Source organism: Neofelis nebulosa, chromosome 18 (assembly GCF_028018385.1).
Source record: "Neofelis nebulosa isolate mNeoNeb1 chromosome 18, mNeoNeb1.pri, whole genome shotgun sequence".
Lineage (NCBI taxonomy): Eukaryota > Metazoa > Chordata > Mammalia > Carnivora > Felidae > Neofelis > Neofelis nebulosa.
In genome coordinates this window covers 30,271,093-30,287,622 of record NC_080799.1, presented here as the reverse complement: position 1 = coordinate 30,287,622, position 16,530 = coordinate 30,271,093, and the positions used below count along the sequence as shown (strand labels likewise).

At 42.2% G+C, this 16,530-nt stretch overlaps 1 protein-coding gene across 4 annotated transcripts in view; it reads right to left on the bottom strand.

Moving 5' to 3' along the window:
- The window catches only part of TMC7 (transmembrane channel like 7), a 59,794-nt gene that overhangs the window by 1,104 nt on the left and 42,160 nt on the right, over positions 1–16,530 (bottom strand). Inside the window, exons 12-16 of one of the 4 annotated variants that reach the window (XR_009256450.1) lie at positions 14,965–15,151; positions 12,645–12,775; positions 6,011–6,166; positions 2,114–2,192; positions 969–1,106 (exon numbers count right to left, since the gene is read on the bottom strand). Coding sequence is in view for 3 of the 4 variants with exons in the window: in XM_058710225.1 (XP_058566208.1) it covers positions 1,026–1,106; positions 2,114–2,192; positions 6,011–6,166; positions 12,645–12,775; positions 14,965–15,151 (634 nt within the window). In the remaining variant the exon portion in view is untranslated. Of the gene's footprint in view, positions 1–927; positions 1,107–2,113; positions 2,193–6,010; positions 6,167–12,644; positions 12,776–14,964; positions 15,152–16,530 lie in introns of those variants that run through there. The other 3 variants (XM_058710225.1, XM_058710227.1, XM_058710228.1) reach the window with 3 other exon arrangements.

Below are 16,530 nucleotides of genomic sequence, written 5' to 3'. Positions count from 1 at the left end.
TCTGGGACACTTGCACAGGCTGGTCTGATGCTGCAACCCCTGATCCTCAAACACTTACGCACATAAACCATGGCCCCCTGTGCTCCGTGCACATACTCAACTGCCCTTTCCAGCCTGGCTCTGAAATGTGAAGTGTCCATGAGAAACGGGGACCTCAGTGCAGGAAGGAAAATGGCATTTGGAAGACTTGAAAGACAAGCTTTGCCTCTTAATTTTGATACCCAGGGCCCTCTGCTAACTCTCAGATCTCAGGACCAGAAGGGAACTCAAGACCTATGGATACCCAGCACCTTAGAGACAGCTCCCCCCCAACCCTGAGCACCTCCCCACCCCCGAGTAATAAGGCGGCAGCAAAATACCCAGGAACTAAGACATCAAGGCCCCCAATCCACAGCATTCCCCTCCTCCCCAAACTTAACCTTATTCACACAGCAGGGATGGCTTTTCTCTCTCATATTACTACCAGGTAACTGGACTTATATAGCCACCCTCTCCATGTTTCCACCATCCGTTTCAAACATCTGAATTCAAGGATTTCTCTTCATGAAAAAAAAAAAAAATCAGGTCTCAGAACCATTTAAAAAGGATTACTACTTCTTAAGGAACACTTTTCAGCCTAAAACTCCAGAACCTGGTTCAAAAGAACGAGCCCAGTCTCATGAACGGATGACTCCCACAATTAACTGTAAAAGACAACACAAATGCACTTTGAAAAATATAAAAGGGCTCTCCTCCTCAAATTTTGTTCTATCAGCCTAAATGGCTAAGTAAGTTAGTTTTGTGGGGGAGTCACCAAGCTGCTGGTCTATAGGCAAACCAGGTTTGAACCTGGTCTTTCTAAGACACTAAAATGGGGGGCTGGGTTACATTAGGGGTGGGTTACAGCCACCGCAGCTGCATAATATGGAGCTACTTTCAGGAAAAACCTCAACTCCAGAAAAATATATTTTAAAATCTCTGCTCCAAACCCAGGTGGACTCTGTAGGCTCAGCAGGTCAGCTTCTGAGCAACACGCAGTAGGATCCTCACTGCCAGTCTAGACGGTTCTTCATATCCCTCTGGGCTTCTGTTAGTTTCTGAATTAGATAACGCTTGTCACGACTTTCCTAAGGACAGAGATGGGTGCAAGAGCACATTCAATATTTTTGGATACATGTATCATCATTTCAACCTAATAAATTGCCTGTCAGACTCACGGTTAATGATCCTAACCCCCGGATGGTTGTAATGGCCTCCAAACTGGTCTGCCTCTGGCACTCTTGCCCCTTCATGACCCCTTGTCCACAAAGTGGCCAACAGTCTTGTAAAAGTGTACATCAGGAGGCGCCTGGGTGGATCAGTTGGTAAAGCATCTGACTTCAGCTCAGGTCACGATCTTGCGGTTTGTGGGTTCAAGCCCTGCGTTAGGCTCTGTGCTGACAGCTCAGAGCCTGGAGCCTGCTTCGGATTCTGTCTCCCTCTCTCTCTGCCCTACCCCTGCTCATATTCTCTCTCTTTCTTTCTCTCTCAAAAATAAACAAACATTAAAAAGAAATGTACACCAGACTGCTACTGAACACATTTCACTGGTTTCCCATCACACTCAGAATTAAATTCAATCTTCTCAACAGAGCCTTCAGGCTGTGCTGTGACCCCGGCTGATAAGCCACCGTCCTCCAGCCCCAGGGGTGCCCTCACTGTCCCCTCTGCCTGTTACTCTCATCCCCAAGACCTCCCACAGCATTCAAGTCTCAGCTCCAATGTCACCTCCTCAAAGTGGGCTTCAGTGGCCACCATCGACAGCAGTAGATGGCCACTCATCTTGTCTGTGTTCTCTTCACGGCAGTTACTGCTATTGAAATTTATCACTTTTTCTGTAACTATTTAGCAATCTTGTCTCCCTTTATCACCACTGTATTCCAGCACAGTGTGAAGAGCAGGGAGTGATCAATACACATGTTGAAGGACTGGATGAACGAAGCTGGGGAAGGCCCGGCCTGAACGCAGAGTTTAGGGAAGTGGTGGTGAGCGGGGCCACAGCATTCCACCCTCTCCCTGGGAAAAGTGCCACTTTCTGTTAGATGTCCTGGGTAAAGGTCCCCAGCCATGACCCTCTGGACCTGCTCTTCCTTACCAGGGACAGCTGCTCTCGGAGCTGGACCACCACCCGCTTGTGTGCTCCGGCAAGGGCGATGAAATAAAACATAATGAGGCTGCAACACAAGGTGGAGAGGTCAGTAGGGAGTTTGCACCATTTGAAGGCCATTAGAAAAACCACCTGATCCATTTTGCCCAGGACAGTTTTACTGTTGTTAGGAAAAGAAGGAAGGAAAAAAAGAGAGGGAGGGAGAAAGGAATGGAAGAAAGGAAGGAAGGAAGGAAGGAAGGAAGGAAGGAAGGAAGGAAGGAAGGAAGGAAAGGGAAGAAGAGAAAAGGAAAGGAAAAGGAAAAAGAAAAAGAAAAAGAAAGACAAAACTCATTCATCCTAAGCAGAAGGCAATCAGAAACGGCCCCAGAGGGGTTGTGAGTTGGCAGTGGTAGCAGAGACTGATTCATGCCCTGCTTTTTAAGCTAATATTAAAAGTTGTTGCTGTTCCCTTGGCACATAGAATATGATAGGGAGAGACAAGGAAATGGTCCAGAAAGTCAGCTCAGCATAGAATGCACTGGATGTGGATAATCACTGTGGAACCCCCCTCGTCTCAGTTTCCTCATCTGTAAAATGGGGATAATATAGTAAACCCCAGGGACAACAAGCCTAGGATAATACATTTTTGAATAAAAGCAACTGGCAATTAGCTCCTATCTTCCATGTAGTCCCAGATCTCAAAGTGGGGTGAGTGAAATGACTGTCTTTGAGGTGAGGGGCAAGTGGAGTGGAGAGCAAGCCCCCAGGAAAAGAGTAGGCAACTCATTCCATTCCATGAAGGGGAGGTGGTTTCCTGTCCAATCTCCCCAGATAGGGCTGAGGAAATGAGGGCCACTGGAAACACTGATATCAATGAAACTCTTCTAGAAGATACCATGGCCACAGGACAAGAATGGCCAGATCAGGTAACCGCCACCAGATGGCGTCAGCCAAATGACAGCTGGAGTAAATGCACGGGGCCAGGAGTCTCTGCATCCTGGGGTCCTCAGAATTCCAGGCTGGTTGTCTGCACAGCTCCCCCAAACCATGTTGTTAATCTCATCAAAGGTATCATGCCTTTAACAAATACATTTCTGAAGCTCACTTCCTTCATTGGGTGGGGTTTTACTGTAAGAATATCTCTATCATGGGGTATATTGCGATGATTTCATTCATTACAGTTAATACATACCAGCTACAATCAATTCTAGTTATTTGTGGTAGTTCCATTCTATAAAGCTTCTAGGAACACCTGATTAGTGAATTCTGAACCAATGGCCCTAGGGGAAATACAAGGGGAGGTTCCTTGAGTCACTGGTCACAACATTTTTGTCAACTGATCAATACCTTGTCTTATGTTTCTTATTCATTGAGCAAATCAGCTATCAATACGTAATCTTGCTTCTGTTTAAAGATAATTTAGTTACCATTATTGTTGATTCCTTAACTCTGAACTCGGTGTCAACAGTACCATAACCCATGCCTGAATGAAGCTTATCTAACATACAGATTTTCTTTGTAAGGCATATCTCAGCCTCTTTGCACTTAGGAACATGAGAAGCACTTCAGCACTATGCTTGGGACGGTTTTATACTGGGAAATGAGCCACCAAAAGCACAAAATGCAAGAAACATGGCACTAAATAGGTCACCAAAGACATTTGTAGTACGAAAGCGGAAAGAAGATAGCAGGCTTATTGCCTTGTTTGACCTCAGCTGTTTACATGCATGCTATGGTCTGAATGTGTGCCCGCAAAATCCGTACGCTGAAATCCTAATCCCAAGGTGATGGCATGAGAAGGTGGGGCCTCTGGGAGGTGATTAGGTCCCTCACAAATGGCATTAGTGCCCTGATAAAAGGGACCCTAGAGAGCTAGCTCAGCCCTTCTGCTATGTGAGGACACCAGAAGTCTAAGCCAGAAGAGGGCTCTCCCCTAATCATGCTGATCTTGGACTCCCAGTCTTCAGAACTGTAAGAAATAAATTTCTGTTGTTATAAGCCACCTAGTCTATGATATTTTGTTATAGCAGACCAAACAGACTAAGACAATGCCCTTTGGGTGACTCAAATTTTTTGCTACCCTGTGCAAGTCCACAAATGACCATGAAACTGATGGTTCGAAACTGATTTTGGGGGTTGTAAAATATTTTAGCAAGTAGGCATATTCACAATACAAAAAAAAAACACCTTGAGATCTATGAATAACGAAGACAGACTATAAGACTGTGATTAGAACAATGGCCACCACACAGTAAGCCCTCAATGTACATTTGTGATTAGAATTACTTTAACACGCAAAATCAATCACTATGCAGCAATGACTCTTGTCACCCTGACATATAACACCTGTCATTTACTAAGCCTTTACTAAGGGCCAGGTCCTCTGCTGGCATTTTACATTTAAAAATGCATTTTAGGGGTGCCTGGGGGGCTCAGTTGGTTAAGCGTCTGACTACAGCTCAGGTCATGATCTTGTGGTCACGAGTTTGTTTTTTTTTTTGTTTTGTTTTGTTTTTTTAAATTTTTTTTTCAACGTTTTTTATTTATTTTTGGGACAGAGAGAGACAGAGCATGAACAGGGGAGGTGCAGAGAGAGGGAGACACAGAATCGGAAACAGGCTCCAGGCTCCAAGCCATCAGCCCAGAGCCTGACGCGGGGCTCAAACTCACGGACCGCGAGATCGTGACCTGGCTGAAGTCGGACGCTTAACCGACTGTGCCACCCAGGCGCCCCTGTGGTCACGAGTTTGATCCCCACGTAGGGCTCTGTGCTGACAGCTCAGAGCCTGGAACCTGCTTCAGATTCTGTGTCTCCCTCTCTCTCTCTGCCCCTCCTCCACACATGCTCTCTCTCACTCTCTCGCTCTCTGTCTCTCAAAAATAAATAAACATTAAAAAAATTGGGGCGCCTGGGTGGCACAGTTGGTTAAGCGTCCGACTTCAGCCAGGTCACGATCTTGCAGTCCGTGAGTTCGAGCCCCGCGTCAGGCTCTGGGCTGATGGCTCGGAGCCTGGAGCCTGTTTCCGATTCTGTGTCTCCCTCTCTCTCTGCCCCTCCCCCGTTCATGCTCTGTCTCTCTCTGTCCCAAAAATAAATAAAAAACGTTGAAAAAAAATTTAAAAAAAATAATAAACATTAAAAAAATTAAAAAAAATAAAATAAAAATGCATTTTACATTAAAAATTTTTTTTAATGTTTATTTTTGAGAGAGAGAGAGAGAGAGAGAGAGAGAGAGAGAGAGGGAAGGAGGGAGGGAGGGAGGAAGGGGCAGAGAGTGGGAGATACAGAATCCGAAGCAGGCTCCGGGCTCTGAGCTGTCAGCACAGAGCCCGATGACACGGGCCTCAAACTCACGAACTGTGAGATCACAACCTGAGCTGAAGTCGGACACTTAACCGACCGAGCCACCCAGGCGCACCAGCATTTTACATCATTAACCACATTTCCTTCATGTCACAACCCTATAAGGTATGTGCCATTCTTATCCCCATTTTCCAGGTGAGGAAATGGAGGCCCAGAAAGGACACAGACTACTTAGAAGCAGTAGAGCCAGGGTTCAAGTGCATGTGTCTAACCTGGTGCTCTTCTCTCTGCCCAGTAATGATTTACTTTATCAAAGAGCCAGTGATTTTGTGAATAATCAGTAATATTAATCGACAAAGTTCATTGGATTTATGTCAGGCATTGGGCTCAGGGCTTCACCTGCAGGATCTTAATGAACCCGCTCAACGACCCTCTTTAAGAATCACTATTATTATGCCCATTTTAGAGATGGGAAAGTGAGGCTCACAGAGGTTTAGTGACTTATCAAGCGTAACAGGTGGGCTTCCATTTCCCAGTGGAGAGGAGTCCACATGTCTCAATGGAGAATCCTTGCAAGGGTCTAAGCAGTTCTTACTCACCAGATGATCATGAAGAAAGGCACTGCAAAGGCTTCCGAGGTGACGCCATGGACCAGGGACTGCAGGGAGCTGGGAAAGGTGCTCACTGTCTTGGGGACCACCTCCCAGGTGGTGTTGAAGTTGGTGAACGGCCCACAGGCTTTTGAGGAAGGGACGCTGCCGGGACACAGACCAAGGGGCTCAGGGTGAGGCATGCGGCACAGGCTGAGTGTCACTCCTCCACCCGGCCGCAGGCTTTGTCATCCAGCGACCTGTGAGGAACAGCCCAATCTTATGGGCCTTCTGGAATATTCTGGACAAAAATGCTGACCCTGAAATTCCATCTAATCTGTAGACTGACTTCCAGTGTACAGGAAATGTAGCACAGAAGAGCAAGTTAAATGACACTGTAAGACAGCAATCAAATAGATCCAGAAGGTGGTAGTGATTTTGTGCACCAATCTCTCAGTTTGGAGGGGAGGAAACAGTTGTGGACTCTTCAAAGAATTAAAGATTAAAGGAGAGTAAGGAGACATGGCAATGAAAGCAATGGGTAAAACTCGAAAGATCCTCATGTTATTTTATTTAAAAAAATTTTTTTTAACTTTATTTTAGAGAGTGTATGAGTTGGGGAGAGGAGCAGAGGGGGAGAGAGAGAGAGAGAGAGAGAGAGAGAGAGGGAGAATTCCAAGCAAGCTCCATGCTCAGTGTGGAGCCCCACATGGAGCTTGATCTCATGACCTGAGCTGAAATCAAGAGTTGGACACGCAACCAACTGAGCCACGCAGGCGCCCCGGATAGATAGATCCTCATTTTTTTTTATTTTTTATTTTTTTTTATTTTTGGGACAGAGAGAGACAGAGCATGAACGGGGAAGGGGCAGAGAGAGAGGGAGACACAGAATCGGAAACAGGCTCCAGGCTCTGAGCCATCAGCCCAGAGCCTGACACGGGGCTCGAACTCACGGATCGCGAGATCGTGACCTGGCTGAAGTCGGACGCTTAACCGACTGCGCCACCCAGGCGCCCCGATAGATCCTCATTTTTAAAAAAGGCTATAGAGGCACGTGGGTGGCTTAGTCGGTTGGGCGTCTGACGTCGGCTCAGGTCATGATCTTACAGTTCGTGGGTTCGAGTCCCACATCAGGCTCTGTGCTGACAGCTCAGAGCCTGGAGCCTGCTTAGGATTCTGTGTCTCCCTCTCTCTCTGCCCCTCCCCCACTCATGCTTGCTCTCTGTCTCTCTCAAAAATAAATACACACAAAAAATTTTTAAATATAAAAATAAGGCTCTAAAAGACTATTGGGGACAATTGGAGAAATTTGACAATGGCAAGAATAAGACAGTATTCATTTTCTGAGATGTGATGTTATTGCAGATGCATGAGGAGAATATACCCTTATTTTTAAGAGCTGCACAATCAAGTATTTAGCTCATATCTTCTATGCACCCCCAGATCTCAAAATGGGGGTGGCTGAGGTTATTATTTACATATGTCATGGTGCCTATAACAATTTCAAATAGGTCACCACACCCACAAAAAGCATATGCATAGAGAGAGATAAAACAAATGTAGCAAAATGTTAACAACTGGGACATCCAGTTGATGGGTATGTGAACCTCCATTACTGCTATTTTTTTTAACTTTTCTACACATTTGAAATTTTTCAAAATAAAAAACTAAATAAAAACTAAATAAAATTCAATGCAAAAAATCTGTAATTAAGGCCTAAAAGAATTAAGTTCTGTATATGAGCTTTTCCACTGTAGCCCTATTTTTATGGATAAAAAAACATTCTTGGAAGCAACCTAACTATTGTTTAAGGCAATGGATGAACAATTTATGATCCATTCATAAAAAAGAACACTGGGGCGCCTGGGTGGCTCAGTCGGTTGAGCCACTGACTTCAGCTCAGGTCATGATCTCACAGTTTGTGAGTTCAAGCCCCGTGTCGGGCTCTGTGCTGACAGCTCAGAGCCTGGAGCCTGCTTCGAATTCTGCGTCTCTCTCTCTCTCTCTGCCCCTCCCCCACTTGCACTCTGTCTCTTTCTGTCTCAGAAATAAACATAAAAAAATTTAAAAAAAATAAAAAATAAAAAAATAAAACAGAACACTAAAAAAAACCACTGAAAGAGACATTGAGATGTAAAATGACTGGCTCCCATACAGAAAATAGTTGGGAAACAGGATTGGAAAATTAATTTTTTCCATCATATATTCTTATGTTATTTAAATTCTGTGGGATGTAAACTATTTATTACATATTTTGTAGAACTTTATATTTTATATATTTTATATTATATATTATATATATTTATTTATTATATTAAAAAATCAAAGTTAAAAAACATTTTAAAGGAATGAGAGAGTTCTGTATGTGCTGGCATGGAAAAGGGAACATCATAAAATTAAGTTAAAAAAAATAAGCCACCATCCACTCACCGCTGTTGTCTAACACAGTGTCGGAAGTTCTAGCATCAGCAATCAGACAACAAAAGGAAATCAAAGGCATCAAAATTGGCAAAGATGAAGTCAAGCTTTCACTTTTTGCAGATGACATGATATTATACATGGAAAACCCGACAGACTCCACCAAAAGCCTGCTAGAACTGATACATGAATTCAGCAAAGTCGCAGGATACAAAATCAATGTACAGAAATCAGTTGCATTCTTATACACTAATAATGAAGCAACAGGAAGACAAATAAAGAAACGGACCCATTCACAATTGCACCAAGAATCATAAAATACCTAGGAATAAACCTAACCAAAGATGTAAAAGATCTGTATGCTGAAGACTATAGAAAGCTTATGAAGGAAATTGAAGAAGATATAAAGAAATAGAAAAACATTCCGTGCTCATGGATTGGAAGAATAAATATTGTTAAAATGTCAATACTACCCAAAGCTATCTACACATTCAATGCAATCCCAATCAAAATTGCACCAGAATTCTTCTCGAAGCTAGAACAAGCAATCCTAAAATTTGTACGGAACCACAAAAGACCCCGAATAGCAAAAGTAATTTTGAAGAAGAAGACCAAAGTGGGAGGCATCACAATCCCAGACTTTAGCCTCTACTATAAAGCTGTAATCATCAAAACAGCATGGTATTGGCACAAAAACAGACACATAAACCAATGGAATAGAATAGAAACCCCAGAATTAGACCCACAAAAGTATGGCCAACTAACCTTTGACAAAGCAGGAAAGGATATCCAAAGGAAAAAAGACAGTCTCTTTAACAAATGGTGCTGGGAGAACTGGACAGCAACATGCAGAAGATTGAAACTAGACCACCTCCTTACACCATTCACAAAAATAAACTCAAAATAGATAAAGGGCCTGAATGTGAGACAGGAAACTATCAAAACCCTAGAGGAGAAAGCAGGGAAAAACCTCTCTGACCTCAGCTGCAGCAATTTCTTACTTGACACATCCCCAAAGGCAAGGGAATTAAAAAGCAAAAATGAACTACTGGGACCTCATGAAGATAAAAATCTTCTTCACTGCAAAGGAAACAACCAACAAAACTAAAAGGCAACCGACGGAATGGGAAAAGATATTTGCAATGGCATATCAAACAAAGGGCTAGTATCCAAAATCTATAAAGAACTCACCAAACTCCACACCCGAAAAACAAATAATCCAGTGAAGAAATGGGCGGAAAACATAAATAGGCACTTCCCTAAAGAAGACATCCAGATGGCCAACAGGCACATGAAAAGATGCTCAACGTCGCTCTTCATCAGGGAAATACAAATCAAAACCACACTCAGATATCACCTCACGCCAGTCAGAGTGGCTAAAATGAACAAATCAGGAGACTATAGATGCTGGCGGGGATGTGGAGAAACGGGAATCCTCTTGCACTGTTGGTGGGAATGCAAACTGGTGCAGCCGCTCTGGAAAACAGTGTGGAGGTTCCTCAAAAAATTAAAAATAGACCTACCCTATGACCCAGCAGTAGCACTGCTAGGAATTTACCCAAGGGATACAGGAGTACGGCTGCATAGGGGCACTTGTACCCCAATGTTTATAGCAGCACTTTCAACAATAGCCAAATTATGGAAAGAGCCTAAATGTCCATCAATTGATGAATGGATAAAGAAATTGTGGTTTATATACACAATGGAATACTATGTGGCAATGAGAAAGAATAAAATATGGTCTTTTGTAGCAACATGGATGGAATTGGAGAGTGTGATGCTAAGTGAAATAAGTCATACAGAGAAAGACAGATACCATATGTTTTCACTCTTATGTGGATCCTGAAAAACTTAACAGAAGACCATGGGGGAGGGGAAGAAAAAAAAAAGAGGTTAGAGAGGGAGAGAGCCAAAGCATAAGAGACTCTTAAAAACTGAGAACAGGGGCGCCTGGGTGGCGCAGTCGGTTAAGCGTCCGACTTCAGCCAGGTCACGATCTCGCGGTCTGTGAGTTCGAGCCCCGCGTCAAGCTCTGGGCTGATGGCTCAGAGCCTGGAGCCTGTTTCTGATTCTGTGTCTCCCTCTCTCTCTGCCCCTCCCCGTTCATGCTCTGTCTCTCTCTGTCCCAAAAATAAATAAAAAAAAAAAAAAAACAAAAAACAAAAAACAAAACTGAGAACAAACTGAGGGTTGATGGGGGGTGGCAGGGAGGGGAGGATGGGCTGTGGGTATTGAGGAGGGTACCTGTTGGGATGAGCACCGGATGTTGTATGGAAACCAATTTGACAATAAATTTCATATTAAAAAAAATAAATAAAATAAAAAAGGAAAAAATAAATAAATAAAAATAAATAGTGTGCATATGACTTTCTGGAAGTAATAAATATATTAATATTTATTAATACATTAAACAATTAAATTTTAATATTTTAATACTTTTAAATTAATTTAATTAAGTTTAAATTTTTAAATCATTAAAAAACTTTAATGATTTTAAATTAAAAATATTTTGTTAAATTTTTTTTAACATTTATTTATTTTTGAGAGACAGTGTGTGAGCAGGGGAGGGGCAGAGAGAAGAGGGAGACACAGAATCCGAACGAAGCAGGCTCCAGGCTCTGAGCTGTCACCACAGAGCCCGATGCAGGGCTGGAACCCACGAACCGTGAGATCATGACCCGACCTGAAATCGGATGCTCAACCAACTGAGCCACCCAGGCGCCCCTAAATTAAAAATATTTTTTTTTTAATTTTTTTTTTTTTTAACGTTTATTTATTTTTGAGACAGAGAGAGACAGAGCATGAATGGGGAGGGTCAGAGAGAGGGAGACACAGAATTGAAACAGGCTCCGGGCTCTGAGCTGTCAGCACAGGGGCCCGATGCGGGGCTCGAACTCACGGACCGCAAGATCGTGACCTGAGCCGAAGTCGGCGCTCAACCGACTGAGCCACCCAGGCGCCCCAAAAATATATATATTTTTTTTCCAAAAATATTTTTTAAAATAAAGGGTGTTCATATGAATTTTGGGTTGTAATAAATATATTTATTAATATATTAAATAATTAAAACTTAATATTTTAATAATTTTAAACTAATTAATTTTTAATGTTAATGATTTTAAATTTAAAATATTTTAAAAATAAATAGTGTTCATATGAATTTCTGGAAGTAATATATTTATATTAATATACTGAATAGTTAATATATTAAATATTAATATTAAAATATTCGTAGTGGTTACCTTGGTGGAGTGCAACTAAGGGAGGATAATGGGAAATTTATTTCTCTTTCATTTACACCCTTGTGTACAGTTTTTTTATACATAACATCTACTACTATAATAAAAAAACAATAAAGATATACAGTCAAATTGGTTAAAAAATAAAATCTGAGAGACAGAAAAGTTCAAGGATTTTAACTGAAAGATGAAGAAATGGAATTCCATGAGAATATAAGTCAGAGAGACTGGTAAACTATAGCCCTAGTGTCAAATGTGGCCCACCATCTGTTTTTTATAAGTAAAGTTTTATTGGAATAAGTCATGCCCATTAGTGTGTATACTGTCTACAGCTGTTTTCGTGATGCCACAGGAGGGTTGAACAGTTGCTACCAACACCATATGGCCACAAAGCCTAAATATTTAGGATTCCTCTTTACAGAAAATGTTTGTTGGCCTTTGGTATAAATGGTTATACTCTTAAGGAGTAGGGTCACTGAGGTCTGAACACTCAACTTCTGATCCCTAGTCTTAAGCATTTCTGCTCCTACCAAATTCTACACTAGACTCAACATTCCTTGTGCCATGTCTGAATCGTCTCCATACTCCTAGCACCGAGCCCAGTGCCTGTCACAATGAAGATACTCCAAATTCTTCTATAATGAAGATGTATTATTTTTGTAATCAGAAACAAAGAAATAATCCAAAAGGATACCAGCAGAGAGGTCCTAGGAAAAGGGAGTGGGGGAGGGCAGACCCAACCAGTACTCTAAAACACTGGCAACACAGCCAGCCAAAGTTCTGGAAGTGGACCAAGACATTCCAGCATCCAGAGAGAGATTCCAAAACAACGATGGGCCTGGCTAAACCAGGAGTGACTTACTGACTTCTGCAGGTGGAACGCCATGAATTTGGAAAACCAATAAAGAACACAATGGACCCTTTGATATAAAAGAGGAACATGTCAAGAAGCAAGGAAACGTTCTCGAAAACAAAATCATATTTACCGTGCCATGCTGATCGTCAGAGGTATTATTGCCAAACACAGCCCTATCAGCAACACCAACAGGAAGAAGAAATTAGAATTGGATGCTCTGAACTGCCTTGGGGAGGGCCGGCAGGTGTAAAGAAGACTTATCTAAGGGGAGAGAAAGAAAGAGAAAAAAGTAAGAGCATAGCTTCCTTGAAGGTAAATGAGCACATTCATGCATCCCAGGGGAATGTAAACTGATGCCACTTTTCTAGAGGGTAGTCAGCAATACAGATGAAAATGAAACATGTTTAATCCGGACCCCAACGCTGGGAAATTCATCTTGATGAGAAAATAGAATACATGGGCCAAAGTTCACGTATATGGATGTTTACTGCTATAGTTACTGATACCAGGAAGTAACTGGAAGCAATGAAAGAGCTATCGACAGGGGTCACTTAAAGGTTAAAGTGCATCCACACAATGGAATACCCTGAGCCGGTAGAAAGGATATGGGCTTTGCGTCCTACCCTGACAGTACTATGAAATGAAAGGGCAGATTTCAGAACTCTGTGCTGTATGATCTCATTTAAGTTTTTAAAAAACTTTACAGGACTTTAAATATGTGTTAAATGGATCCATGAGAACATACAATTCATCATATGAATTTTTTATAAGCATTTATTTCTCCTGTATATTAAAAACAAATATTTCCATCAGGGCCAAAAAGACTTGTGGAAATATCAAGTGGAAAGAGGGTGAAAGGTATAGCAATAGGCATAAGATTTCCCCTTAATATTTTTTAATTTTTTTTTTTTTCAACATTTTTTATTTATTTTTGGGACAGAGAGAGACAGAGCATGAACGGGGGAGGGGCAGAGAGAGAGGGAGACACAGAATCGGAAACAGGCTCCAGGCTCCGAGCCATCAGCCCAGAGCCCGACGCGGGGCTCGAACTCACGGGCCGCGAGATCGTGACCTGGCCGAAGTCGGACGCTCAACCGACTGCGCCACCCAGGCGCCCCCCCTTAATATTTTTAAAAAATACATTACTAGGAGGGAGCAGCAAGCCGTTCTGACTTCAGCAGAAGCCAGAAGGCAAAGAGTACTAGGGACCCCCGGTGTCCTGTTTGGGGGTGGCTAGCTGGTCAGGCCTGTATCAGCCATGCGCCCCTGACCTATTCCGTTACTCCCACATATCTTTACTGGGCTACACACCGGGAAAGCACTGGGTAACGAATATTTTCTGGAAAGGGAACAAGTTCCTATATGTTTTCTCACATCTACCTCTCCTTCGGTTACTTCAACCAATTGAAGTTTCCAAATGAAAGCATCAGAACATTCTTCAAAGGCCAAAACATCTGGGTAGGCTCAATTCAAGGCTCTGCTTACCTAAGGATTAAATAGCTTAGGTCTTGAGTGAAGTAAACCTGGAGTCACTTATAAGCTATGTGACCTCGGACCAGTTACTTAACCTCTCTGAACTTCAGCTTCCTGATTTATAAAATATGATTAACGTCAGTACCTACTTCAAAAGATGTGTATAAGCATTATATGACAGCCTATGGAAAGTGTTCAGCAGGGCAGGGGAGTACATGGTATTCTTATCATTATGATTACTGTCATTATGAATATTAATATTATAATTATTATTTCCATTTCTGAATCCTCAGGGCTTGGCATAATAGGTAATTAATAAGTGTGGGGCTTATTAGTAGATGGCACCTCTGGAAGAAGGGATGAAAGTTACTGTATACATATCTGCATTGTTTAAATGTTTAATATTGAGCATCTATTGCTTCTATAATAATAATAATAATAATAATAATAACAACAACAACAACAATAATAATAAAAGAAGCTCAGTAATGAAGCCCAGATCAGTCAGTCATCTGCAGGGCCACTCTACCCATTCAGCACTTAGTTCAGACACAATACTTACTTCCCGTGAGCCCTTCAAGGAGCTACACAAATAACTGACACCTGAAAATAAATACAATGCCTCCAACGTCCAAACAGAAAATGACAAAACTTAAATTAATAAATGCTTTGTTAAACACCACCAGTGTGCCACTACCAACTGATGGATCAATTACAACTCAACTTTTAGATGGTTACCTACAAAAACAACATTTAAATCACAGGAGAAAAAAAAAATCTTAAGACTCTCAAAATTATAAAAATGTGGAAATCCATTCAAAGTCTTTTTTTCCAGAATAAAAATATGTATCAGATAAGGAATGTAGTTTTAATACATCTGATGGGACGTGGATAGGCTCCAGTCACACGACTGCCGAATGCCTTGCAAGGTCAAGAATGGTCCAGAATATCAGCCCCCTGCCCAACCTTCTCCTTACCTCTTTCACATAAAAGATGATAATGAGTTTCAAGGTTGCAATTGCAGGGAGAAGAGGGGAGAAAAAGGCTCCAATCCAGCAAATGGTTTGCCCATAAACAATCCCCAGAACGTTATCAGGAATGGCAAATTCCTGCTGTCCCCAGCACTGAACCAGTTTCCAAGAAGAACAGTAGGTCACCAGGAGCCTGGAAACAACAGGACAATTTCTCACCTGGATTGCCAGTACCTGCCAAGGCCACAGAACCACGTCCTCCAAATCACGGCTATTTCCACATACATTTCTCATGGAAACTGGTTAGTCATATGTTTAGATGCAGAAGACCGTGAACTCTGGAATCATTGAGACCAGAGTCTGAATCTCAGATCTACAGTTTACCAGCCAGATAAGGTTAGATGAGGTTCATTTCCTCATATGGAATGTAGGGGAATTATAACACAACCTACCACACCAGGTTGTGGTGACCATTAATGGCAGTCTCTGTGTTCTGGCTTGCCACTCGGCTCAAAAAGTAATGTGCATTCACACAGAAAATGGCTTATGAGAATCCTACCACCTAGCGTAACCGCTTCCTGGAATCCTAGAATCTTCTCACGGAAACCCCAGAAGCAGGGGCCTGTGACTAACACACATAGTTGTTCACTGCGGATTGCCACGTGTTAGCAAAAATACTGGAAACAGGGGTGCCTGTGTGGCTCAGTCAGTTAAGCACTGACTTCAGCTCAGGTCACAATCTCATGATTCGTGAGTTCGAGCCCTGCATCAGGCTCTGTGCTGACAGCTCAGAGCCTGGAGCCTGTTTCGGATTCTGTGTCTTCCTCTCTCTTTCTCTGCTCCTCCCCTGCTCATGTTCTCTCTCCCTCTCTCTTTCTCTCTCTCTCAAAAATGCAACAAACATTAAAAAAAAATTTTTTTTAAATACTAGAAACAACCTAAATGACCATCAGTAGGGGCTACATTGACAAACTATATGCCACAGACACAGTGGAACATTATACAGTCCTTAAAATGAACAAGGAAAATCCATGTGTCCTGACTGGAAAGTTATTCATGATATTTTGTGTGTGCAAGGGAGGAAAACAAGTAAGCTGCAGACCAATGCAGATGTACCGTGATCCCATTTAAAGGCGGAAAAAGAACACTTCTAGCAAGACTGTGTGTTTACTTATACATGCAGTTATGTAAATGTGTCTTTGTTTTTATTTATTTATTTTTTTGAGAGAGGGAGAGGGAATGCACATGTATGGGTAGGGGAGATGGGGAGAGGGAGAGAGAGAATCCCAAGCAGGCTTCATGCTGTTAGCATGGAGCTGGACACAGGGCTCGATCTCATGAACCATGAGATCATGACCTGAGCCAAAATCGAGAGTTAGATGCTTAACTGACTGAGCCACCCAGATGCCCCAGGACTGCTGGATCTACCCCAATGGCCACGTCTGAGAAATAAGGTAGGACTGGGGAGTTAAGGGGACAGTAACAAAAGAGAAGTCTATTCTCTGGACTTCTGTATTTATTTAAATACTAAATATTTAACATTTTTAAATAAGCACACATTCATGTCATATT